At 40.3% G+C, this 27,844-nt stretch overlaps 1 protein-coding gene across 1 annotated transcript; it reads right to left on the minus strand.

Annotated features, from left to right (window-relative positions):
- Positions 1-27,827, minus strand: LOC110154160 (SH3 and cysteine-rich domain-containing protein 2-like). The gene is made up of 11 exons (XM_020918107.2): positions 27,735-27,827; positions 11,251-11,599; positions 10,711-10,805; positions 6,885-6,969; positions 5,910-6,022; positions 5,762-5,822; positions 4,920-4,975; positions 4,237-4,325; positions 2,441-2,492; positions 1,054-1,191; positions 1-113 (listed from the first exon to the last, which is right to left on the minus strand). The coding sequence occupies exons 1-11, from the start codon at positions 27,825-27,827 to the stop codon at positions 15-17; spliced, it is 1,230 nt and encodes a 409-aa protein (XP_020773766.2). The 3' UTR covers positions 1-14.
- Between the last annotated feature and the right edge of the window lie 17 nt (positions 27,828-27,844).

The following is a 27,844-nucleotide window of genomic DNA, read 5'->3' on the forward strand; positions in this document are numbered from 1 at the left end:
GCACTGACAAAGTTTCATATCTCCACTATGTTCTTGACTGGGACCATGCCTCGCTTTTTCCCACTGCTCAGTCGCAAAAAGCCTTCGATCTCCTCGTTCTTCCCCACGCAGATCTGCAGAAATCAGAAGGGTCCAATAACATCAGATTTTAAGAGGCTCAAAAACCGACATTATGTGGATAACAGTAAATTTAATGAAAGGTCTTAAAAAACAGAACTAGTTCATTTTAAACGGTCTGCAGTGGTCCAAAGTTAGTCCTCACTAGCATTAAGCATTCAGGGCATTCTCATTATTCACAGAGCCATGAAGCTAAAACTAACAATAGCTAGCATGCTAAGCACACACTTCCACAGCCATTTTGCCATTAGTTATATGTGTTTCAAACAAAATAATGAAGTAGATCAAAGTATGGATATCACTTATTTTCTACAGTCTTATAAAGTTCAAACTAGTCCTCAGTAGTACAGTTAATACAGTGCTGACCTTGAGTAAATATAAAGTATACTCAATTACGCCATTTAGATTGAGGCTAAACGCTTAGAAAACCGTTGCACTCCATCCTCTGTTATTTCAGCATTTTCCTGCATCTATTTGCATCATATTACCTTTATGTAAGCAAGAGAGAGAGAGATGGGGAGAGAGAGAAAGAAAGAGGGATGGAGAGGAATGTGTGGAGGGGTGGGTTGTGTACATTTTTGTTGAGGTGCACACAAAGGTACTTTATAATTTGGTAACAACCTCAAAAATATTAATATTATATATTTTTTATTATTAATATTGCATTTCATTCTTCACACTAGGCAACAACTATAGCCACAGCTGCCATGGGGTTTACTGACAGAAGTGTGGCTAATGATCTGGTGTAACAGCCTCTTCGACCACCACCAATCACTCAAGGTGAGTGATGTGTCTTGCTCAAGAACACAACAACAGTAAGCACCAGTTGATGTTGGGTTTAAACCACCAAGACAATACTCTACCACTGCTACAGATACATAGAGACTTGAGATAGAGACAGACAGAGTTGTTGTTAGTGTTGTGTGCATGTTTCACCTGAGCCTCTTTGACGCTCATCTGGCCTTTGTCTCGGTTGCCATGGAAACCAGCAGTGACCTTCCACACCCTCTCTCCGGGACGCACCCGCTGCACAAAGTTGGCTGGGAAAAAGCCCACCCTGTCCCTAATTTTCCCCTGAACACAAACAAACATGGAGGCAACAGACTGTTAGTCCATGAGAGGTACAAAGATATGATTCGTAATGAGCTATTTAAAAACCCAGTCTAGAACGTTGACCTATTTAGTGAGGACATGTCTTCTGAGGAGTGGAGTATCTGACAACCTATTGCTCAGGTTTTCATTGTAATTTGCTTAATCAAGTCTTAACCATCCTGGAATGATCTACTTTCTAAAAATGCAAAAAAGCAAAAAAACATTTCTGCAACACTGCTCCATAAAGCGATTTCAAGTATTTGTGGAGCTATAATCCCCGGTATTGTCTGTTGGGACCATGGAGGAAGAGAAAACAAAGCCCACGGGGGTACCACATGATGTTGAGCTGTGCAGTTGTGGGCAGATGGTTGTGGAACAAACCTGGAACAAAGTCAATAGCCAGTTTGTCTGTAGCTGTCTGTAAGTGGCATGTCTAGTCTGTTTTGCTATATACTAATTTTTGTGAGTAAGCAAACTGAAACCATAGTATCAGTATAGTATAGTATTTACTGCTTTAAAACATGATTGAAAGACAGATTTAATAGTTTAGTAAAAATGACTTAGGCTTAATAAGACGTTAATTAAGGAGTTAAGAATTAGGGTATTAATTAAGCAGTAACTAAACCGAATCAGTCTTAATCAACTATTTGTTCATTGTGAATTAAGTCTGTCTTTATGTTTTACTAAAGCCATTTAAGGTGTAGTTATTATAAAATGTATAATCTACCAAAATGAATGGTAGTTGCTTTTGTAGCTAATTAATTAAATTGCTTTAATTAAATTACCCATAGCCAATTTTCAGCCCTTAAAACGCACAGGAAGCTACTTATTGTGCACCATGCTTAGAGCTTATTACATAGTTCTTGTGGACATGTTTTTGCTAGTAAATAGTATCTGTGTTGTAGTACCATGTAAATACACCATATGCATCTGTAGTTGCATCGATAAATACTTTGTGGGTGGTTGAAACTATATTCTAGTAATTTTCCTTACAGTACTTAAAAGCGAGACTATTTGACAGACAGGTGAAGACTTGGCTCTCGTCTCATTAAATACAGTTTATGATGCATCGTCTCTCTTTTCTATGGTAACCAGCTCAAACACCCACACAGCGTCCTTCAGAGCGCCTCTTGTCATATTGTTACTTAAGAGCTGCGTAATGCACAAAAATGACTATAACTGTGAGTGGGAAGTCAATGAATGTATATTAAAGTACTTGAAACCAACCCACCTTCCACCAGTCCTCATTGGAGTCGTCAGTCACTTGTATTCTGTCACCAGGCCTGAAACAAGAATAAGATTATCTGGTAGATGTTTTATGATAGTGACTCACATTTATTTTTAGTGTTTCAATATAGCATTGTATAAGCTAAAGCAAAGTTTTTGGTAATAAAGTAAAGGTGCATTGTGTAACTTTTCTGGTGGAGGGTCAGTCAAATGCTTGTCTCCATGGAAATATTATTGCTTTGTCTGGAATGTTTCACAATATGGTATTAAACCTTTCTATCTTTCTATCTAGACCAAACCAGTCCAAGTTACAGGTCAGATCATGTGGAGAGACAACCGCTCACAGTCAGAATGCTTGGTTTGTGTGTGTGTGTGTTTTTTTAAGGTGTTTTTGAGCTATAAAACCTCTATTTTAATAAATGTAAGGTAGAGCTGTTTAATCCCATACTCTGGAATATTCCAGCCAGAGCAATGACATCTCAGAAACTAGCAGGTGACAGACTCCCAACCAAAAAGTTACATAGTGCACCTTTAAATAACCCATGTAAGCAGTAAAGGGCTTTAACCTTCTCTAACAGAGGGCATTGGAGCTTTCTGACCACTTTTTAAAACTTTGTTTCACTAAGTTTTTATACTACAAACAGGGTCATTTTCACTGCTTTCTAGCCCTGTCCTTGAGGAGCACCTGTTCAGTATTTTTCAGTAAGAGAACCACCTGAAGCTCTCACCTTTCCTGTGTTTTTAAATGAGATATATTTACTCCCCATTAAATGTGGCATTAAACGTATCTATCTTGCATTATATTACATTTTTATAGCTTAAAACACCTTGAAAAACATGCATTAACATTGTGAGGGGGTTGCCTCTCCACTGATCTTACCTGGTTAATGCCATACTGTGGAGCATTCCAAGCAAAGCAATAAAATCTCAAATATTTCATAGTGTACCTTTAAATATCACATATTAGTTGAACATTTCCTTTTTTTGGTATTATTTCATAAAGGCACCATTGAAGTGGGTGAAGTAAAAAAGTCTTTCTGTCTCTGCACACTCCAGAACCATAGAAATCTACCAGTTCAAATACTAATTTAAATATCATTACAGCGATTACATGGAGTGCATATCTGTGTTGACTAAAGGCGTGCTGCAGTCTAGATTAGCTCCGGACATCCCACCGCGCTGCTGCCTCCCACAGACAGACAAGTACAGATTCTTTTGGTCAACGCAGCATGGCCATTTGTCCTTCTGGGCCCTCCTATCAGGCGCACCCCTCCTTCTCCAAACACTGCACCCCCTGCACCTTACTGTCCCGCTGGGGGACAGATGGTGTGTGAATGTCAGTGAAAATGTGCCCAGGTATCTTCCACATGAGTAAGGACAATAAGGAGTACGTTTGGTTACTTGTAAACATTCTTATATAACACATTTGGTGTTGGTCGTTTTATAGGTAACATTTTGAAGACTTTTCACCATTCAAAAGATTGGTTGATTAGTTGCTATAGCAATGGTCCAACTTTTTTTTCCTCAGTATTTTTTTTTCTTTAAAGGTACACTTGCTTGTCTGCTTGTCATGCATGGACATCTGTAACTTGGCTTGGTGGTGTCACCTGCTTATCTCTGCAGATAGACAAGTTTGCCCTTCTGTGGAATATTGTGACCAAAGCAATAATTTCAGGCACCCCGTCCACCAGAAATGTTACATAGTGCACCTTTATTTGGTTCACTGAAATGTTTCTCTAATATAATACTTTAAAGTAATGGTGAGAAGCCTGTGTTAATATTGTACTTTATTGTACTTACTGGAGCTCAAGGTCGTTCTTCTCTTGGGGCAGAAACTTGTACAGAGCTACATATGTGTGGATGGAGTGGATCTCAACACGTTTCGGCGTCTGTAAGCACAAATATAACAGAATTATATAAAGCATCTTTCTATACTTAAACTTGTACATTTGCACATTTTAGAAAATAGATCTTTCATAAAGTCTTTTTAGGCTCTGGCTGCAATTTGAGTATTAATGTTGGATCACCTATTATCATGTTTATCTATGACTTATGAAACAGTGGTGAGGAGCATACTAGTTAGTGGATGAAATGCCCTTAATCTCTAACTATCAATAACAGTCAAGTTAGTCAAATACTAACTAATGACTACTTAATTGTGGAATAAACCAATATAGAATCTGGAATTAATAAATGAATTATATGCTAATAAAAAGACAAAATATCCACAACTATGCTCATTTGCACTTTAGTTAGTGAATAATAGATGTGCTCTAAATGATCAGTGTGTAGAAGTTGTAAAAGTAGTAGTGAAAGGAGTAGTTCTTGGGTTGATCATATTTTACATTATACTTCTCTTTATTTATTTTTTTGTTTTATTTAACCCCACTCTTCAGGAAGAGGATGAAGATGTTATAAGAGTAGCCAGTGTCCGTTTAATCAAGCAAAAGCTGAAAGTGGAGACAGAGATGCTGACTACACACCTTCAGACTGACCCTGTCTTCTGAATCAGCCTTCTCACTTTCAGGCGGCGTGAGCACTGGAACATCAGACAGATAAAATAACACAGAGGAGAGAAAGAGAGAACGAGAGGGGGATTATTGGACAAAAATGAGAGAAAGGTAGATAGAGGACACACACAGGACACAGACTGCAGTGGGGCAGTGGACAAGGTCATGTGAGCAGCAGAATAAACAGAGCGTCCTATCTCCAGGGGCAAGGGGACTGAGGGCACATTAGTCCTGTGAAATTAGCTGAGGCTGCACTTTGTAAAAATAGGGATTAGATGTAATTGATTAGATATGAGCTGATACTGTTAAATCAATATAAAATGCAGTATAAACATAATTATTTTAGGAATTTTAAACTTAAGATGGTCACTTATTGTTATTATGTGCCATTACGGGCATATTCACTTTGAACATAGACCACATCAAACCTGAGACTAAATTGGTTCTTCTAAACTAATTCTGGACTAGATTAGGACAGGACCAATCCAAGTCTACATCAGGATTTAACTGTGCTCAAGTCTGTACCAAATCTCTATGAAGATTGAAGTGTAAATGCTATGGATTTTCATAATTTAGGTATGGTTTATGTCAGGCTAATGCACAAAGTAACTGAAATGATGTGTAAATGTGTAAATGTATGTAAAACACAGAAGAGTTAAGTTTAAAACTAATTAATGAAATGTTTAAAAAAATAATATGAAATAATAATAATAATAACATAGAAAAATCTGCAGGGCATTCACTTTTGATTCCATTCATACCAGATCTAGAATTAGTGAACTACATGTTATATGGTGATAAGATTCCTGACTTACTTCCTGGTATAGACTCTTCTTCTGCAATGGGCTGGTGTTCTAGTTTGTCCAAAGCTTTCCCCTAGAATAAGATAAAGCATAAGTCAGTGTAATACGGTTACAGTACATTCCTAGATTGATGATGGTTTGACTTGTCTTGTATCTTTACCTCGTGACACGGAGACTCAGAAATGCTGCTGAAGCTTGATCGACTCATTTGTGCCAGAGATGTCCCATAGCGCAGCGCCTCGTACACAGGGTCAACAACGCTGGTTTCTCCTTCTGCATATAGACAAAAAATATATATCTGTAAGATTCTGAATAGCGAATAGCTCTTGATATTGCTGCAACATAAATTTTTTGTTTTGTTTTACTGTCCCCCTGTTACTGTGGGAATCAATCTGCCGACCTTCAGGCTGGTGTACAAATACTCCCACTGCAGCACTCTGCTTCACTTCAGAGATTAGACGAGACTGGGCATTCTATATTCGAGATGGATATAACAGCTGACCAATATATCACCAATATTTGGACTTTTTAGCATGTCAGCTATCAGTCTTAAAATCTCCAGCATAGGCCGATATTTTGTTTTGGTCGATCTGTTGCCTAAAAAAATAGACATAGAGCTTCATAATAACACTTTAATTTGAAGAGACAGCCGCACAAAACATGACTACACCACTCTCTTAAAGGTTTGTAGTAAAAAAAAGGGGGCCGTGGGTGAGTTTGTTGTCAATTTAAATGACATAATTTGGGGAAATTATTGAAACTCGGCCCTATACTATATATTGTCCCAAAAATATCGACAGAGCTTATCGGCCATCGTTGGTCTTGATTCTAAACAACTGGACATCGGCCATGAAAAAACCTATATCGATCAATCTCTATTCTATGTCCATAAATTGCAGAAGGGAATAGGATCATGAACCTGAGTATGTGGTCTGACACAGCATATAACATGACACAGACTGGAGCTTGTCATCCTATCATGGCTGATCCCTGTCTGTGCAGTTTTTCAGGTCAAACAGTTTCCGGTCAGAATTCAAGGCCATGGACACAGCCATCAGTCACTCCTGGAGCCATGTATTTATATATTTTATTTTGTTGTGCAGTGATAAATCTGACGGTGGGGTCTGTCACTCACCTTGGGCAGCAGGAGCCTCTCGGACCACGCCCAGAGGATCGATGCTGAGCAGAGGAGAGCTGAAGTTTCTTTTAAAAGCTCCGCTCTGGTGGATTTAAACACAAGGACACAGAGGAGATGTTACTCCAAGCAGAAAGAGGACAAAGTGAAATCAATCAATCTGAGTTTACAAAAGCTGAAGGAAATCTCTGTAGAGCAGGGCTTTTAGTATTTTTAGTATTTTGGAAAGATTTTGAGAACATTTAAAATATCAAATTCAATTCAAAAACACATTCAAATTCAATCGATTTATTAATTTTTCAAGCTATTTTTGCATTTGTGTTTACTTTTGCGTTGTATATTTGGTTTGTTCAAAACTGAGACATTAACTCCAATTGAAAGTGCTAAAAATAAGTCTAAAAATAAGTCTCAGACATTTCTGTACTTTTTACTTTTCAGGACAGTTCAAAAATGTAGTGGAGTAAAAAGTATAGATTCATGCTCTCAAACATAGTGAAGTAAAAGTAAGAAGTATCCACTGTAAAAATGACTTAAGTGATGTAGAGGTACTAAAAATTGTACTTAATTGAACTTTTACTGTTGTATTTTTTTATCTTCCAACACTGACCATATTACATTAAGGCAAAGAGCAGTATGTAAAAAGTGTCTTTTTTACATATGCCAGACACTGTCACTATGTCCCAGGTGTTACAAGGCAAATGCCATTCCCAGTAAAGACATTATTTCTGCATTATTACACTATTCGTATTACATAACATAAAGTGCTGCCAATAATGCACTCTCCATTAGTTTTCACATTAGCTTAAACACCATTTCCCTAGGCTTCATTGAGTGAGCACAGCTTTTTCTAAACTGCTTTCAAGCCAAGAAGCAAAGAAACTGTCCATCAATGTATTTTAATCATGTTGACACAGATATTTTAAACTAAAGTGTCATACTGGTATTTTTAGGTGTTTATATCGATGCATGTTTTAAAGGTCTAATTTTAGCGACTCTGATGTTCTATTTTTCGCTTTATTTAAGTTTTATTTGAACTATATTTGGAAACTGTCCTAAAATTAACAACAACAACAACAGCAACAAATATGGTGATAATACAGTACATCATGTTACTTTGGGGACACAGACCAGTGTTTTTATTTCAAGAGTGACAGCTCCTTTCTATTTGATTGAAGTTCTCTGTAACAACACATTTGCGTACTGCCCTCTGATGGCTGGAATAACTATGTGAAGCCATATCTTGCATTCCCACAAAATATGACTCAAATAGGATTAAGCATTACACATGTACTCTTTTAAAAGTGATAAATTACATGGAATTTCACATTTATTACTTATACTAAACTTTTTTCTTCAAAATATTACTAACCAAAGTGCATACATAACATGCAGATGAATGGACTTTAGAAATAAATGATAAATGGTCACATTTTTATACAGCACTTTCACCTTCAAGGCACTCTAAGCACCCTATATCACATGCACACATTCATACACCAGTGTACGTTTACACTAGGGCCAAGGTGAATCAAGGACACAATAACAGCATTCATTTGTGGAAGCTGGAATTTCACTGCTAACCTATGGGTTAGTGGATCTGACCACTCAACCAAAGTTTATGTTGAGAGCGAGATTCAAACTGCCAAATCTTTGGATCAGTGGACAAACACTAACAACTGAGCTACTGTCAGCAGTCATTTCAAATACATTCATAAAAGTCTAAACAAACGAAGTCATCCAAAAGTGAAAGATGGCTGTAAGCTGTTATGGCTACGTGTTTAACTGACAGAGAAGCTTTAGCCCTGGGTCTCTTTTTATCTTACCCTTAACACAACAGCCCTCTGCTCTGCTGCTTTAGAAAACAGAGACTACAGACATAATATATCTGCAGCTGGAAACCTTTTACAACTTTAAAATAAATATACAAAAAGTTTAGTTCGTCCTAATCTAGATTATTTTGGTCATAGATTGGTTTTGGTTAAAATTTGAATTTAATTGTTTAACTATTGCAGTAAATAGAAAAGTATATTTAAATTGTAATAATATTCTGTCTAATGTTGTGCATCTCTATTAAACAGATCATTGGACTGTGATGTATGACTAAATAAAGGTGAAAGACAAACCAGTTGAAGGTGACACACCTTAAATTAGCCTGAGTAATTAAACCTGATGTCCCGCAGTGAGGGCGATGTGTGGACGATTTCCTGCAAAGCCAATTATTTAGTGCAGACCTCAGCTGCCCACTGCTGTAATCAAACTGTGATACATCTTTACATTTAATTACATCGATCCAGAGATGTTTGTCAGGTTTCCAAAGCAATCTAAGCACTTGGATTTGAAGCGTATTTAAAACAAATTGGTCATAAACAGGTGCACTCAGCAAATGGGCTGAACGTGAGCCAGTGACGCAGGAAATGCACTCATCATAAGTCCAGTTTTTCTGACTGTTGGTTTGGTAATTTTTAATCTGCAAGGTGAATTAAAAAGTAACAAGAAATTATTAATTCATGAATGGTATGACTTTATAAAATCTAGAGGTGTAGGGCTTTAGTCATTTAGTCGATCAATTGTTAGTCGATCAATTGTTAGTCGATTAATTGTTTATATGATCGTTATCGTTGATTATCATCTAGTTTAGTCGATGGTGCTGTAGTCGACCAAAATTTCCAACAAAAATGTCAACTGATCATATCAACTAGAATTTAGATTAGATAGAATTTTAGATGATAAGAATTTATACGGGGTAACAATATAACTTGATTATTTAGTTTAATCAAGTTTAATTATTAAGTCTTTATATAAATATAGTGTTTTCATACTTTTTCTGTATAAATAGTTATTTTTGCACGAACTCATGTGCAGTGCTTTTCGCTCAGATACACAGCAATACATAATAGTTTTGAGAGAACAATAGCAGTTTGTTGTGATGTCCAAAATATAAAATATTTGTGTTCACATTATATAACTATAGATTCTACTGTAGGTTTTATAGCAATTACAAAGCAAAATCCTAAACATTCCCTCTTTTTTGCCTAATGCCTGCTCCGATGAGTGCGCAGTGATGAGAAAGGGACATTGCCCAGGACTCTGTGGTGCCTCCTCTGGGGATTGTGTGTGCCCCAAACACACCGAATTTCACAGCAAATTAGCCGACCAGCTGCTACAGGCAGATATTGATTTTCCTACTGAGTTTAGAGCAGAGGAAGGAAATGTAGCACCGGACCAGAGAGCAGAGGGTGATATGTGAGAAGAACAGCACATGTAGGAAAAGGACAAAAAGGCAACACTTGGCAATGAACTTTTATCAGCGTCAGTCTTCCCAGATTTGATGGTATTTTTAGCCTTTGGACAATCTGATCTCACAGCTCACCCCTGTGCTCATATCTCCCTCTGTTCAGATGTTTGGCTCGGCGGTATAGCAGCTCCTCACAAAAGGACTTTATCCTCTTTTAGAAAATCGGGGGTTTAGGTTTACAGTTAAGGCTATTTCAGTACTGATGACATTACAGGGTTTAGATACTCTTGTGTTGAATGTATTTGTGTGGTTGTGCATTCCAATCGATTGTGAGTTAGGGTTAGTGCCTTAGTAGAGGTGTTTTCTTTATTTAGTTTTCAAATACATTAATTCAATACAAGTTTCTTCAAGTATCTTGTGCAGTGCTAAAGAACTTGAGACCTGTATTATTGCATTATATTGTACCCCCTCACCATAAAGTGATTATGACTTGAGAGCCTGCTGCCATATGGTTGCCTCTGTGTGGGCAGTAATGTATAGCTCTTAAGTACTTGGAGGAGCATACTGAAATGTGGAGCTACAATAACTTACCTTCCCATTACAAGGCAGCTGAGAGAGCTCAGAGGAGCACCAGAGGTGGGCAGCCATCTTACAGGCTTTACATCGCAGCCCCTGCTTCGAGTTTCCTGCACAAATGAGTCATTAAACTAAAGCAAAAACACACTTAAATTTGATTGCTTGACATAATTATATTCCACATTTGACAACAGTAACAGCCTGCAATAATTTATTTATATCCTTGCCCATTTTCTCCCATAATTGTTGAGAAAGTAAATGTTTTATTGGCTGAATCATTTATCAGTCTTATTTAATTGTTTCTGCACCACTGCAAAGGGCAGTCAATTGCATATTTCACAGTAATTTTTACATACATTTATTCAAGAATTGGACTAAAACATAGACTTGGGACCTTATATGACCGATAATGTTAGAAAATACACTTACATTAGCTGCGTGCATTGCGTCAAGTGTAATTAACATCACAAATTGGCAAACAATCTCTCAGTCAATAATTGGGCATAATTGACATGAAAAGTACACAATTGAACACAAGTGTATAATGAGGCTCACCTTGGATGACGTGTTTGCATCTCTGACAGTTGGTGGCCCTGCGAAACACATGCTCCTGGAAACAGTGGGTCTTCACGGACAGAACTTTGACCTGGGACCCCACGGACGACGGGCTGATGGAGGGGGAGTGCGAGGAGAGGGAGGGGTTTGGGCTGGCGGAGGGGGACAGGGAGGGCGAGCGTTCATACCCCAGAGGAGAGTCCGAGGAGGGGGCAGGAGGAGAGATGGGGTGAGACGTGGTGATGAGGGCAGAGGGGTGACGTGAGTCGCCATTTCTCTGGAAGAAGTTGTCCATGCTTTTGCTGCGCATAACAGACTTAAAGGACAGGGATCTCTTTAGCTTCTGCAACTGCAAAGAGAAAAAAGAAACTAATTAGGCAACTATTAAATGGTCACTAATTTGTTCTAATGATTATAGGGGTATACTCGATTTTAAAGCATAGACACTTTCACATACACCATGTAACTTTTATGGTGGAGCGTATGCCACATTTTTTTCTCCATGGAGTTGTTATCACTTTGCCTGCATGTTCCACAGTATGACATAAATATATCTATTTATAATTTATTTCATCAAGGCATACTTATTGCTCTAAAATACCTTCAAAAACTGTGAGTGGGCTCGCATTGACTTAACCTGGCTTTGTTTTGTACCCTGCTTGTTTTCATAAAAATTGATATGATATTATAGATATTTAATGCCATACTGTGCAACATTCCAGGCAATGCAATAACACCTGAGAAAATCAGGAAGCAGACCTTCTCATCTACCAGAAACAAAATGAGCAAAGTGTTAAACTGTTTGAAACCTTGAAAATCAGCTGATAGCATCCACCTCTGGCTGCCCTTGGCCTGCTTTGGCTCAATCCCTCTTTTCTTAGATCTCAACATCGGTCGTCTCTAGTCGATAGCTCTTAAAATTCATGTGTGATTACTTATTGAGCCCCCTACATCTTTGCGTTTTCAGTGATGTGGCTGTATTTCTCTCTTCTTGTCTAACACTTCCTCTGCTGCTGCTGGGCACAGTAAATTGGGACTGATGATGACAAACAGTTAGTAGGTGAAGCAGGATCTGATATATGGGAATAATTACGATTGTGAGCTCATACATCAAGAGAATGGCCTGAAGAATGAGGCCAAGAATGTAACAGCTTCTGAACACCCAACAGTCAATTTACTAGGAGCTTGTTAGCTGTCGGAGAAGTGGCGTTGTTTTGATAATCTATTCTGCATAAAAGCACCACATAATATTTAAACACTTGTGTTTGTAGTAACTTGTAGCATTGTATCGATACTAAAAGTTCAAACTTAATTTCAATACTAAGGAAAAAAAGACTTGATACTCAATACTGATTCCATTACCACAATGATAATAAAACACACTCTTTATTTAAACAATACAATGATATTAAATGATTACACTTTCTTTTATGTTATCATGTGGCCTTATATCTATGTAATCCCTCAGTCATCCAGGTCTTATACTTGTTCTGATACAGCTCAAAATCATTATAAAATTATCCAGGAAAGGTTCATTTCTCTCCTGGAATATGACTTTTTTGGTTTCGATACTTGCTCAAATGAGTATCTAGTCTCGATATTAGTTTTATTGCTGATTTCTGACTACTAGGGTAGTCAGAAGGGCCGAAGTCAGAAGGGCCAGAAGTTGTTCACTAATATCCAGCAGGTCATGGCAGTCCAATTCTTCCTTTCAACCTTGCCTTCAGTGTCGTTAACTGGGGCAAAGATGTGTGTAATTGTTGTTTTTCTTGGGCTGAGCAATATGGTGCGAGAAGAAAAATTGTGATTTAATCACTATAACAAATCTGTCATACTATGATTCTCTAGTTTGCCAATCTATTAACCAATCATAGCGATGTGTGAATTTTCAAAAGAAACTGAAGCATAAATTGTTTGCCATATCGCCAACTGCTAGTCTCCAGAACTTATTGTTGCTGAAAATGTGTCTTTAATTTTTTTCTTATATTAAACTAAAATGCCTGAAATAACTTCCTAATACTTCCTAATGTGACTACTTTTTTCATAATTATTCATTAACAGCAGCAGAGTCTTAATTGATTTGGTTGAAGACAGCCTCTGCCATGATGCTTATTGCCCCTTTGAGCTCTGGACTCACTCATGTGCTCCTCCGACGTACATTCAATCAATAGCATCGAGCAGGTTCCAGCTTTTCCCCTCTTTAAGGCCCACATTCACAGATACCAATTAGTTTGAGTGATGAAAAGAGTCCTCTCGCCTGACCCATTACAGAGAGGCACATGTAAACGGTTTCTACAGGGAGCGGGGCCTCCTCTGCTTAATAGCCCTCTCCTGGATCGAGCTGTGGCCCTTTCAGTAATGGAGGTACTTTTTTTTAACTTCCCCAACTTTGAACTGTTGTCTACAGAAGGAGCTTTCACAAGTTTAAGCCCTTTAAGAAGAGTAGACAAAACTCATCACAACACTGGTTTTGGTTGGAGCATACAAACAATAAGGACATGAACTAAGAATAGTAAGTCGTGCACCCTGTTACCTTAAAGGTGCATTGCGTAACGTGAAAGGCCCATAAAATGCTTTTCGCCATGGAAATGTCATTGCTTTGTCTGGAATATTTCACAGTATGGCATTAAACCTTTCTATCTTCATGTAGACCAAACCACACCAATTTACAGGTCAGATCTGTGGAGAGGCACCCCCGCCAACAGTCTGAATACCTGTTTTCTAGGTATTTTCAAGCTATAAAACCACCTGTAATTGAATAAATGTAAGGTAGAGCTGTTTAATGTCAATCTATGGAACATTCCAAGCAGAACAATGACATATCCATAGAAACAAGCAAGAGACGGACCCTTGACCAGGAAAGTTACACAATGCACCTTAAAGGGACAGTCCGGAATTTTGGCCATAGTTAGCCTGCCACTAAAAACAGTCTTACCCACTACACAAAACATCTGAAGCAAATCTATTATTATGTCAGACTGTCGATGTAAAAGTCTGTGTTGATAGAATAATGTTTGAAATAAAACTAACCTTGCATTGCATGAATCGTCGCAAGTTGATGGACTATTTTCTCAGCAGCAGTGGAATTTTACTTTCCGGAAAGATAGGTGCTAGGTGATATCAGTCCGCCGCTGCCAAGCTTTCTATCAGGAAGTAAAACTCACTGCTGCTGCTCAGACATAAATCCTTCAAATGCAAGGTTGGTTAATTATTCTATCGACACAGACATTCACATCAATAGTCTGGTGTACTAATTGTTTTGCTCTGGGTGCTTTGTGGAGTGGGTAAGACTGTTTTTAGTGGCAGGATAACTATGATAATTGACATGCACTCGCCTAGCACCAGCAACCTCTGCAAATACAAAGATTGGATGGAATATTTAAAAAAGTGTCTCCACAATTCTCCAACATAAGAAATTAGGTCTCCTCCTTGAACCGTCACCTTATCGTGGTGGAGGGGTTTGAGTGCCCGAATGATCCCAGGAGCTATGTTGTCGGGGGCTTCATGCCCCTGGTAGGGTCACCCAAGGCAAACAGGTCCGGGGGGACGGGTCAGACGAAGAACGGTTCAGAAGCCCCTATGATGAGTACACCAACAAGGCCAGTTACGTCGCCCGGATTGGCGTCACCGGGGCCTCACCCTGGAGCCAGGCCTGGGGTGGGTGCTCACCAGCGAGCGCCTGGCGGCCGAGCCTCCCCCCACGGGGCTCAGCCGGGCTCAGCCCGAAGGAGCGACGTGGGGCCGTCCTCACGTGGGCCCACCACCCGCAGGAGGATCCATATGGGGCCGGTGCAGAGAGATCTGGGCAGCAGTCGACGGCGGGGGCCTCGGCGACCAGATCTCCGGACATGGAGACTAGCTCTGGGGACATGGAATGTCACCTCGCTGGGGGGGAAGGAGCCTGAGCTTGTGCGGGAGGTTGAGCGTTACCGACTAGATATAGTCGGCCTCACCTCCACGCACAGTTTGGGCTCTGGAACCCAACTCCTTGAGAGGGGCTGGACTCTCCATTTCTCTGGCGTTGGCCGCGGGGAGCGGCGGCGGGCTGGTGTGGGCCTGCTCATTGCCCCACAGCTCAGTCGCTGTGTGTTGGAGTTCACCCCGGTGAACGAGAGGGTCGCGTCCCTGCGCCTTCGGGTCGGGGACAGGTCTCTCACTGTGGTGTCGGCCTTCTTGGAGTCCTTGGGAGGGGTACTAGACAGTGCACCGACTGGGGACTCCGTTGTTCTCCTGGGGGACTTCAACGCCCACGTGGGCAACGACAGTGACACTTGGAGAGGGGTGATTGGGAGGAACGGCCTCCCCGATCTGAACCCGAGCGGTGTTTTGTTATTGGACTTCTGTGCTAGTCACAGTTTGTCCATAACGAACACCATGTTCGAGCACAAGGGTGTCCATAAGTGCACGTGGCACCAGGACACCCTAGGCCGGAGGTCGATGATCGACTTTGTCGTCGTGTCATCTGATCTCCGGCCGCGTGTCTTGGACACTCGGGTGAAGAGAGGGGCTGAGCTGTCAACTGATCACCACCTGGTTGTGAGTTGGGTTCGCTGGCGGAGGAGGAAGCCGGAAAGACCTGGCAGGCCCAAGCGTGTAGTGAGGGTCTTTTGGGAACGTCTGGCAGAGCCCTCTGTCAGAGGGATTTTGGAGTCCGAGTGGGCTTCATTCTCGGCCTCTATTGTCAATGCAGCTGCTCGGAGCTGTGGGCGTAAGGTCTGTGGTGCCTGTCGCGGCGGCAAACCCAGAACCCGGTGGTGGACACCGGAAGTAAGGGATGCTGTCAAGCTGAAGAAGGAGTCCTATCGGGCCTTGCTGGCTCGGGGGACTCCTGAGGCAGCTGACGGGTACCGGCGGGCCAAGCGTGCTGCAGCCCGTGTGGTCGCGGAGGCAAAAACTCGGAGCTGGGAGGAGTTCGGGGAGGCCATGGAGAAGGACTATCGGACGGCCTCAAAGAGATTCTGGCAAACCGTCCGGCGCCTCAGGAGGGGAAAGCAGTTCTTCACCAACACTGTTTACAGTGCAGGGGAGAGCTGCTGACCTCGACTGGGGACGTTGTCCGGCGGTGGAAGGAATACTTTGAGGATCTCCTCAATCCCACCGTCACGTCCTCCTCCGAGGAGGCCGAGGCTGGGGACTCGGAGGCGGACTCATCCATCACCCTGGCCGAAGTCACTGAGGTGGTTGGCAAGCTCCTTGGTGGCAAGGCTCCGGGGTTGGATGAGATCCGTCCTGAGTACCTGAAGTCTCTGGATGTTGTGGGGCTGTCTTGGCTGACACGCCTCTTCAACATCGCGTGGCGGTCGGGGACAGTACCTCTGGACTGGCAAACCGGGGTGGTGGTCCCTCTGTATAAGAAGGGGGACCGGAGGGTGTGTTCCAACTATAGGGGGATCACACTTCTCAGCCTTCCCGGTAAGGTCTATGCCAGGGTACTGGAGAGGAGAATCCGGCCGGTAGTCGAACCTCGGATTCAGGAGGAGCAGTGTGTGGTTTTCGTCCTGGCCGTGGAACACTGGACCAGCTCTCTACACTCTCCATCAGGGTGCTCGTGGGTTCATGGGAGTTTGCCCAACCAGTCCACATGTGTTTTGTGGATCTGGAGAAGGCATTTGACCATGTCCCTCGTGGTGTCCTGTGGGGGGTGCTCTGGGAGTATGGGGTCCGGGGCCCTTTGCTAAGGGCTGTCCGGTCCCTGTATGACTGGAGCAGGAGCTGTGTTCGCATTGCCAGCAGTAAGTCAGACCTGTTCCCGGTGCATGTTGGACTCCGCCAGGGCTGCCCTTTGTCACCGGTTCTGTTCATTGTATTTATGGACAGAATTTCTAGGCGCAGTCAGGGGCCGGAGGGGGTCCGGTTTCGGGGACCACAGGATTTCATCTCTGCTGTTTGCGGACGATGTTGTTCTGTTGGCTTCATCGAGCCAGGACCTGCAGTGTGCACTGGGGCGGTTTGCAGCCGAGTGTGAAGCGGCTGGGATGAAGATCAGCTCTTCCAAGTCCGAGGCCATGGTTCTCGACCGGAAAAAGGTGGCTTGCCCTCTCCGGGTGGGTGGGGAGTCTTTGCCTCAAGTGGAGGAGTTCAAGTATCTCGGGGTCTTGTTCACGAGTGAGGGAAGGACGGAACGTGAGATTGACAGGCGGATCGGTGCAGCTTCGGCAGTGATGCGGTCGCTGTATCGGACCGTTGTGGTGAAGAGGGAGCTGAGTCGAAAGGCGAAGCTCTCGATTTACCGGTCAGTCTTCGTTCCTACTCTCACCTATGGTCATGAGCTCTGGGTAGTGACCGAAAGGACGAGATCGGGATACAAGCGCTCGAAATGAGTTTCCTCCGCAGGGTGGCTGGGCGCTCCCTTAGAGATAGGGTGAGGAGCTCAGTCACACGGGAGGAGCTCGGAGTAGAGCCGCTGCTCCTCCACGTCGAGAGGAGCCAGTTGAGGTGGCTCGGGCATCTGTTCCGGATGCCTCCTGGGCGCCTCCCTCGGGAGGTGTTCCGGGCATGTCCCGCCGGGAGGAGGCCCCGGGGAAGACCCAGGACACGCTGGAGGGACTATGTCTCTCGGCTGGCCTGGGAACGCCTCGGGGTCCCCCCGGAGGAGCTGGAGGACGTGTCTGGGGTGAAGGAAGTCTGGGAGTCCCTGCTTAGGCTGCTCCCCCCGCGACCCGGCCCCGGATAAGCGGACGAAAATGGATGGATGGATGGAAGAAATTAGGTCCTATGTCCAAAATTCTGGCCTGTCCCTTTAAAATGGCTGTACACAAGTCAGTAATACAGTATATCCACAACCCTAGCCATGTAGGAGGTATTGGCAAGCTAAAAAAGTACTTTGCCTTTGTTGCTATTTACAATTCTAAACCTACTTTTAAATTTAAGTTTAGTCCACAGATTTACCCCATTGCACAAAAACATGCCCTCTTGACAAGTTTGACAACATACTCCAGTCTGGCCTTGCTGCCTTACATTTACTTCTCTTTAATCAATAATTGATGTTTTAACACACTCTCTAAAATCACCCTCTCATTTGCAAGTGCTGCATAATAAATAGGAAACTGCTCCACAGGGAGTGTCAAACTGTGAGACCAAAGGAATCAATAATCTAATCTTCAGTTTGGTTACTCTTATTCAGAGTTAGACAACATGAATGCAGGGGTACAGGTATGGACTTTCTATCATGACATATACACAGAGAGTTAATTCAGGGACATCAAGTGGACACGTTTTTTGTCAAAATATGTCTAATTTAATGTCAAATTATCGTAGAAACAATATGGGCAAATCATGGGCATCATATATAGTAGTTTTTCATATAGTTTGCCATAGAGGTAAAATGATCTGTTAAAATTATATCTATAGCTCATAAAAACTAAATTTCTTCTCACAACAAAGCCATATAAGGCTTTAAGTTTCTGTCACTCAAGTCAATACATTCACAGCTAACAGCAAAGGAATCTTCTTGAACTGAATGTTTGTGTCTGAAATAAAGAATACATAAAAGTATTTATATTTACCATATAACTTATAAAATTTAAGTGATTGGTGCAAAGCAGTACTATGAGATCAAAAGCACCTTCCTGCATTCACACTGTTTTAAATATACTCACAGACACTCCTGTGCATTAGCCTATATACCACTTCTCGTTCGTCTTCTCTTCTATAGGGCTTTGAACTATTTATGACCAGCTCTGCACTGCTGTCACACACTGAACTACTGACTGCAATTAGCTCAAAGCAAACAGCAGGGATACTATACTGACAACATAACCTGTGTTTGACCCCGAAATGAAAAGATGCCTTCAATATCACTCTAAAATTATAACAAATCTGCATCTTGGCCAAGCTAAGATGTGTAGTGGAAGCTTCTATAAATAGTCTATTGTGAAGAAGTGGATAAATTAATGATTAGTGAGGAGGGAGTGGTATTCGCTCATGTGTGCCCACTGCCACAATGATGTTTTCTGACATACTTTTGCTTTTGCACTGGGGTCCAAGAGAAATTAGCTGGATGTCGAGGAACAGCTTAAATGTTGGGTTGGTATGTGAAAAGAAGAATTATTACATTATCTTTAGTCTTTGTAGGGATATAGTCGGCTAAAAAATTAATGGTTGATCAAATACATGCACTGCCGATCATTTAGTCAAATAAAAACTGTTAAAAGTTAAAGTTAAAACTGTCAACCAACTACATGGGAGTTCATGTAAAAATGTGTGAAGCTAAATTAAAGGGACTTTAATCTGCCATTTTACATATATCCATCTTTAGCTAACTCACTCACTTGTCCTCTCGGCTGTTGTTCCAGCTAAATCCTTTTTTGCTGATGGCGCAGATTGGCAGCCTTCAGTATAACTCAGGGCAGCTATGGCTATGGCTTTTCACCACCCCGTGTGGAGTGAATGAATAATAAAATGCAAAGAGCATTCAGTTTTTGCCATATCCCTACTCTGAAAGAAGTCAAATGTTGCCAATAATAATGCCAAGATCCTTGCATGCTACAGACACAGGTAGCTAAAAGAAATATAAATCTTTTAAGGCGTGATCAAAGTTGTGTAACCTTCCGGTGGAGGGTCCGTCAAATGCTTTTCTCAGTGAAAATGTTATTGCTTTGTCTGGAATGTTTAACAGTGTGGCATTAAACCTTTCTATCTTCATGAAGACTAAACCAGACCAAGTGACAGGACAGATCTGCGGAGGGACAACCTGCTTATAGTCAGAATGCTTGTTTTTCTAGATATTTCTAAGCTTTAAAACCACCTGTAATTTAATAAATGTAAGGTAGAGCCATTTAATGTCATACTGTGGAATATTCCAGAAAGAGCAATGACATGTCCATAGAAAAAAGCAGTTGATGGACCCCCATCCAAAAAGTTAAACAGTGCGCCTGTAACATAGAGTCTCTTCATTTTTCAGCATTGTCATGTGACTAGAACAGCTAAACCCCAGTGAGAGCAGAGCCTCCTGCAGCTGTCTGGTCTGGGTCTGAGCAGAAGAGTCTTGCGTTTCTAAATCCTCCCATTTAAAGGCTTAGACACACAATAAGGCTCAGCATAAGGTGACTGCCACAGCAGCCCTTTCATGTTTGGGACATTCAGAGAACAAATGGGGACAATATGGGACCGTTATACTGTGGAAAATGTGTGTATTTAACTAATTACATAATTAGTCATGATAATAGGGTTATAACAGGTTGATTAAACACAGCTAATTGATAATTAAAATAATCATTAAAGGTCCTTTATTGTGCTTTTGGCTCTCTTTCCAAAAAATAAAAAATAAAATTAGATCTTTGACACTCTTTATTATTAGTCTGTCTACATCTCCAAAGCTCAAAATGCTCTTTTCCACCTTGTGATGTCATGTAGTGGTAGCCGTTTTGTTCAGAAGAGATGGACAATTCCAGGGCTGAAATCATCCAAATGACACTAGTGAAGTTATATGGAGTTTGAAAACACAGTGGAGCACTTCCTGTATTACTACATAACATCACAATGTGGCACAAAGTGGGGTGCTTTCTGTTTGTGAGTTAAACATGTGTGAATGAAACAAAATACAACCCCAGCTGTGTTTGTGGTGAGGAAACCACATTTTAATATAGATTTAATGTAGGCTCTTTGAAATCATTTCATGCATGTATTTTTAGTTGACATCAGATTAAATTCAAGTGAAAAAGTATAAGTTATAGACCTAAACACTCTGGTAAATATGATTAAAAAATATCAATCTGAATTAAAGGACAGCTAATAACAGAGGTTTCACAAAGGAATTATGAGTCACAACGATGATGTACCTCACGATTTATTTAAAAAAGATTGAAAAATAATTGAATTTGTTTAGTCTGAAGATGAAGGTGAATATAGCTTTTCACAGACACACACGCACACACGCACACACACACACACCCACACACACACGCACACACACACACACGCACACGCACACACACAAACAGCAAAAAATACACATAGCAATAGTCCATTCCTTTAGCCCAATGCCTTTGTGTGATGAAGCTTGCCGTATAGGAACATTATATTAAGGTCAGTAAAACAAGTTATTCCCCAAAGACCCTGCTCTCCCCCTGACACCACACTGCCCTCTGCCTCCTCAGCACAACCTCCTCTGACTCAATCAAGGACAGTCATTAAAGCTCTCATCATTCATCAAAACAATGCTTGGTCAACACTGGACCGAAGTGACCATGCTGTAAGAACATGCTCTTCCTGCTGTTTTTGTACAGTCATGTTTCCCCTATACACTGTTCTCTGTTCTACCCTCCTTATGATCAGTTTTCCAATCCTGCGCAAAGACAGAAAAGAAAAAACATGATCACCTAAATTGTTAATGTCTCCCTTGAAATCAATGCTCAAAGGTACACTCTGCAACTTTTCTGGCAGATGGTCTGCTAGCTTCTGGTCTCCATGGAGATGTTATTGGTTTGCCTGCAATGTTCCACAATATGACATTTAACTTCTGTCTGTCTTGCATATATCTGATTACAGTTTTTATTCCTGAACTGTGAAAAACATGTATTCTACATGAAGCATCGTCTCTACTGATGTGACTGTTACATAGCCTGCTTGCCTCCATGGAGATAGATGAGTAATGCGATACTGTGGAATATTCCAGGCAAAGCAATAACACCTTGTATCATGTAGAAAAGCAGTTAGCATATCTTCCATCAGAAAAGTTGTATACTCTCCTTTAAGTAGATTTAAAAACAAAAACAAAAAAACAATATTGCCCAAACTACATTATTTTCAAATGACGAAAAGCTATTAGAAATGATAAAAAATAGACAGATTGCAGGTGTTTGAGTTTCTTGAATGTATTACTTTAAAGTTGCATCATACTTTGAAAAGTAAAAATAGGCTGTTTGTTCACCTGCCTCTTTTTATAGCACTGCTAAAATTGGTCCCCTCTGTTCTTGTTACTTCGCCTCTGCATCGCTCTAGTAATCTTGCATTTTTTAATTCTTTTTTATTGCATCTTGGCTTTTAGCACTGATCAGTCTTGAGAATATAGTTGTGAAAAACTTACTAACTATATTTGAAATGAAGGCTTTTTGTAAATCGTTCTCTGGATTTCTGAGTGGGTTTCTGAGTGTTGCATGTAAAAAGAAAGCATTTAGGGCAATTAAGTTGTTACATGTTTGAAAACTGCTGCTTTTACAGCCTGATCTTGTCTTTATCGTGACCTACTTTTAATAGAAGAACAAAGTTATTTTTCCAAATGACTTTAATAACTCTTACACAGTGCCACATGTATTTAAACTGTGATTCATATTTAGGCTGAAAATAAGCTGAACATTGAAAATATTTCCGGCCTCACAGTGACCCACTTCTGGTTCCTGACCCACTATTTGGAAAACAGTGATTTATAGTATTTGCCCTAAATGCGGTTGCTTCATTTATCATTACACCCTCAACCTATACCAGCCACACGAAGTCCTCGGCTTTGGACATGCACTAACATGTCTAAACCAATAAAACCAATAAAAACACACGCTGTATTGCTAAATTTCAGTTTGTCTCAAGTCTAAGGTTGTGAGTATATTGCTTTAGTAAATATGAAACAATGAGCTGTAAGAAATAAATAGCAGAATGAAACGTTAGTCATTAGTTTGCATCTATAATGAGTCACAGAAGTTATTAACTCACCCTTCTACAGCTCAAATCTTATCATTTCGCCAAAAATAACAAAGAAAAAGTACATACACTGACCAAAATAAAGAATGACAAAACATTTTTCCAGCTTTCATTTGTCAATATAGTAATTATCACGACAGGCCTGTGATTCCCATAGTGATTAGCAACAACTTCTATGTGTAACTTTTCCCCGATTTATGCCAACATCCCCCCAAAGAGAAATATTAGATCAAAGAAGTCATTATTACTCGATTAGTCTCTACTAAATAAACACATACATGATTCTGTCCATTACTGTTATTTAAATAATCAAGTTTTGCCTGTCTTTTTAAATTCTATGTGATGATCGCCATGCCAACTTGTCAGAGCCTGATCTCGTCAGATCTCAGAACCTAAGCAAGGCCGGACTGGTTAGTACTTGGATGGGAGACCACTGGGAAAATCTGGTTCCACAGTGAGGCACCAGTTGTGTTCTTAGGTAAGGCACTTCACCCTCATGGCCTAGTATGAAAGTGGTGTGTGCATGATGGTGGTGGTCAGAGGGGCAGAAGGTGCAAATTGGTAGCCTTGCTTCCATCAGTCTGTCCCAGGGCAGCTGTGACTAGTAGTTTACCACCACTGAGTGTGGAGTGAATGAATAATGCTCTGTAAAGTGTCTTTGAGTGTCCAGAAAAGTGCTATATAAAACTGATGAATTTTTTTTTCATGTATTTATTGAGTGCTTCTTAGTCCTCAGAGCTCCTCTTTGTTCAGAGTTGCTCCATGTGTTGAGTATTTCTTTGTCACTATATTTCTCTTTACTGCTCAAACTAATTACCCATGGTAGGATTAATAAAGTAGTCTGAATCTGTATCTGTCCCAAACGCTGAAGAGTATTACTGTACATAAGGAAGGGCATCTGTCTTAATATCTATACCACATTATTTGATGTAGCAACTCCTTAAAAAGAAATAGAGCCTTAACCTTAGGAGTGGAGGACGCGAGAACCATGTGATAGACTCATAAAAACTCATTTACCCTGAGTTTTTTATGGCTCTGGCCCAGGACCTGTCCCACAGCGATGCTCAGTATATCATAATCATCTTTTACAACTTTGTCAAAAGTTAATGCTGCAGTTAGTTTCTATTTCCAACTACATTAAACTTAAAATGATTGCGTAGAACTTTGTGTTAAACCAAAGCAATCACAAACGACTCCATCTGCAGCTATACTATAAGCAGTTTGAATCTGGCAAGAAGGATTAGCTGCTAACATCAAAGTTGGAGCTACAGGTATAAAATATGTCTGTGCAATTCCTCATACATGCAGATATATAGGGTCCATAGCAAAAGTTAAATCTGTCAGCTAAGCATTTTATTTTATTTTATGCAATATGTTGCTGAAATAAATATAGATGATAAACAGTAATACTGAAACTCACTGTTTGTATGTCACTGACACAATAACTCAAGAGCAGAACCACAAAAACTGTTCTAAATCTACAATATGATTAAAAACCTGCTGCAATAAATAAACAGCAGAGTTTAACACTTTAGTATTTAGTTTGCATCTTATTTCTTATTTATTTATTTGTAAAGGGACAGCACATATTAATGAACATTTAAAAGCGTGGCTAATTTCCATCTTCAGTCCCTCGGCATGTTGATGTAAAATCATCTAGAGGACAGAGAAAAGTACAACAACAATCACACAAAAGTGCATAAAACCAGCACACTCACAATACATACAACACACTCACTGTATACTCACTATACATGCAATTCATTTCAAACTGCTCATTTGAAATTCAAGGGCAAGAGTTAAAGAGTTAAACCAACAACCCCTCAATATATATAAAAAAAAAAAAGGAATTTGGTTAAACATGGTGACATATTTATGTCAGAGAAGTTATTATTATTGTGGCACTATGGCTCAAATCTTGCCACATAGATAACGATAAGATAGTCACAAAAAATAACACAAAATTTCCCATAAACGCAAAGAAAATGTACAGAACACATGATAAAAACTGAGCCCAAAAATATATTGTTCCAGCTTTGCTACACTGAATGATAAGTCGATATAGTAATTATCATGACAGACCTAACCACAAGATAATATCAAGAGGAAGTATATGGTCTAATTTGTTGGATTAATCAAAATAGATGCAACAAAATACATAAAAACAAGTACATTATGTGTTTGAATGCGGGAAACAATACGGCAAGCTCAAACAAGTTCAGTTTTGTATATCGTAAGGCCTTGAAGTAGTACTATATGATTTCATCTTACCTTTAGGAAGAGACGAATATTATGCACTGTTTCTCATTGTACCCTCCTGGATCAGAGGTTGTTGTTATAAATACACTATAAGGGAGCTATAAAGGAGGGTACAGAACTGAGACAAAAGGTGCTGACAAGAGCGAGAAATGACCTCATCAAATGTTTAGTCTGGTGTAATGAAATCAATGTCCTCAGCAAGGGGCTTTAACCAACATACTAGACACACAAATGACGCAGCCAGGTTTTTTCTTTCTTTTTACATGGCTATTTGTGTGAATTATGAGCCAGCCCGTTGCAAGACACAGCAAACATCTGCTAAATGATTGGCTCCATAAATCCACCCTCCCCATTGTGCGCTGCTGTCTGTTCTCACATAGATACAACAAGGAGCCGCTCCAGCCAGCCTTGTTGTCCAGGCTCCCTATGGTCCCTCCGGATGACAAAGGCGAAGAGGAAGATTTGTGATGGCAGAAGAAGGCTGCAGCTGCAATTATAGGGCTGCTCTATGTTCTCAATTAGACACAGGCCAGAGGAGGGATTTGGGTCAGGTGTTTGGTAAAACAATGCCCAAAATTTCATCAGGAGGGATCGATGAGGAGCAGTGTGGAGTCTGACACAGAGTTACAGTTTTACAGCCCAGGGGAGGTCGCTAGGTGTCATAAAATGTGTTGATTAGAGCTGCAGGGTATTAGCAAAAACACCATTATAATTCTATTATATAATTCTATTATAACTATATAAAATGTTGACTTAGTTCAATATAATATTACTTAAAGCTATAGGGATTTAACAATTACCAAAATATCGTGATATCGTATCATCAAAGTTCTCACAATAATATCGTGGACCATCACAATATATTGAATTACAAGTCTCTTTGCTTAAATTAAGAGTTATGGTGCAGCAATAGTGAAAAAAAGACAGAGGGAACTACACAGACCATGATCCTTTGCTCCATTTCAGTGTAGACTACAAGAAGAAATAACAGTTGTAAGCACTTTTAAGTCTTTGTTGTTTGGATTAAATCTTGTCAAGACATTTTAAGAGGAAAAAGTTGCATGTTAACAGTTTTGTTTGCCTCCACAAAATATCACAATAAATATTGTACCATGAGATTTATATTGTGCAAATATTGTACCAAGAGATTTGGATATTGTTACATTCCTAATCGTGAGACTCCCCTTCATATCGTGAGCTTTCCCACGATATCATTATAAATATCATACCGTGAGGTTCATACCGTGACCATATCATATCATGAGACTTGGATATCGTTACTCCCTAAAAGGCTATTAACGTCACAGTGGTTATTTTCAGTTTCTAACTGTGATGACATCATACTCCCAGCTGGGGGAAAAACTGATTTTCCTATTGGTTATACAGAACTGGTCAAAAAATATGTAATAAAAATATCTAACATGAACCTGATCATTAGTCACTAGGTCCTAAAACTTTGTCATTTCAGCTGTAACCCCATCTTTATTAAATGGTTAAAAGGTCTATACATTGCTCTGATGCAGGCCAATCAACAGAAGTTTGGGGGCCTGGGGCAAGCAGCATCACATGGGCCCCAATCAAATATGAATTAATAAGTGGGGGGTCTAATTCTGGGCCCCTAAGTCCCTGGGACCCCAACTCCTCTGCTCTGATTTATGTGATATGTAAGAAGATTGTACACATTCTGTCAACTTTTAAATCTATTTTCTAATCTATTTTTGTGAGGCTTTGGTATAGATTCTTCCTGTCTTCCTGTAAAATGACACATGCAGAGAAATACTTAAGCTATTCTCTGCACCTGATCATGGTAAGCTACTTCTAGACTGTAGCAGCTGCCCTGTGTGCCCTGGTTGGAAGCTAGCCTGCTAATCATGCACACTTCCCTTGATGTCTTTGTACCTCCTGGCACAAAAAGTACTCTGTGTAGTGTGTGTAATTTGAGTCAGAGTGCGAATGAAAGCTGCAACATGATCTGATATGCTTCACATGATCGTAGAATATTTATTTCACACTTAAACTCTGTCAATGTTTACTTTATGTTGCCTTTATCCTTAATTTAATGATTAAACTGTTGATGAAGCAAAAAGATCTGGCAGAACTAAATGCCAAGGAACTGTCAGATTCCATTTGGGTCTTATAAATACAGTGAGCTTAATCCAATTGGCTTTTTCACAGATGCTGTTTAGGTATGTAACTGGACACTATAGATTACAAAATATAAATAATAACTTTAATCATTTAAATTTGAACAAATAGACCAAAATCCATGCCCCTTTGCATTTCTTTCATCCCAACTGACACACACTATACAACAGCAGTATCAATATTTGCCAGACAAAACACCTTGTTTTAATCTCTTGGCCTCTAACTTTAGGTCAGTGTAATACAACAAGTAAGAGGATTACGACTCTTATGTAAGTCCTGTAACCACAAAGCACTCCAGCTTACAGTATGCGAATGGCTTGCAAATGAATGCTTTCCAGTACACATTGTCGTGGTGGAATTTTTTTACAGAAATATTGGTGGTAAAAACGTTAAAAAAGTGTAAAAACAAGCATGTAAAAACAAAATGCCGGTTTTATTTTCTTTACCTTGGACTCGGGTTGACTGGGGACAGTAGCCTGCGCTCTCTGGAGGTCCCGGTTCTGCGATGGTTCATTCTCCTTCTCATTTATTTCCGTCATTTTGGCATCAAACTGCT

This window comes from Boleophthalmus pectinirostris, unplaced genomic scaffold (assembly GCF_026225935.1).
Source record: "Boleophthalmus pectinirostris isolate CB_2022bp ecotype Guang Dong unplaced genomic scaffold, ASM2622593v1 HiC_scaffold_14, whole genome shotgun sequence".
Lineage (NCBI taxonomy): Eukaryota > Metazoa > Chordata > Actinopteri > Gobiiformes > Gobiidae > Boleophthalmus > Boleophthalmus pectinirostris.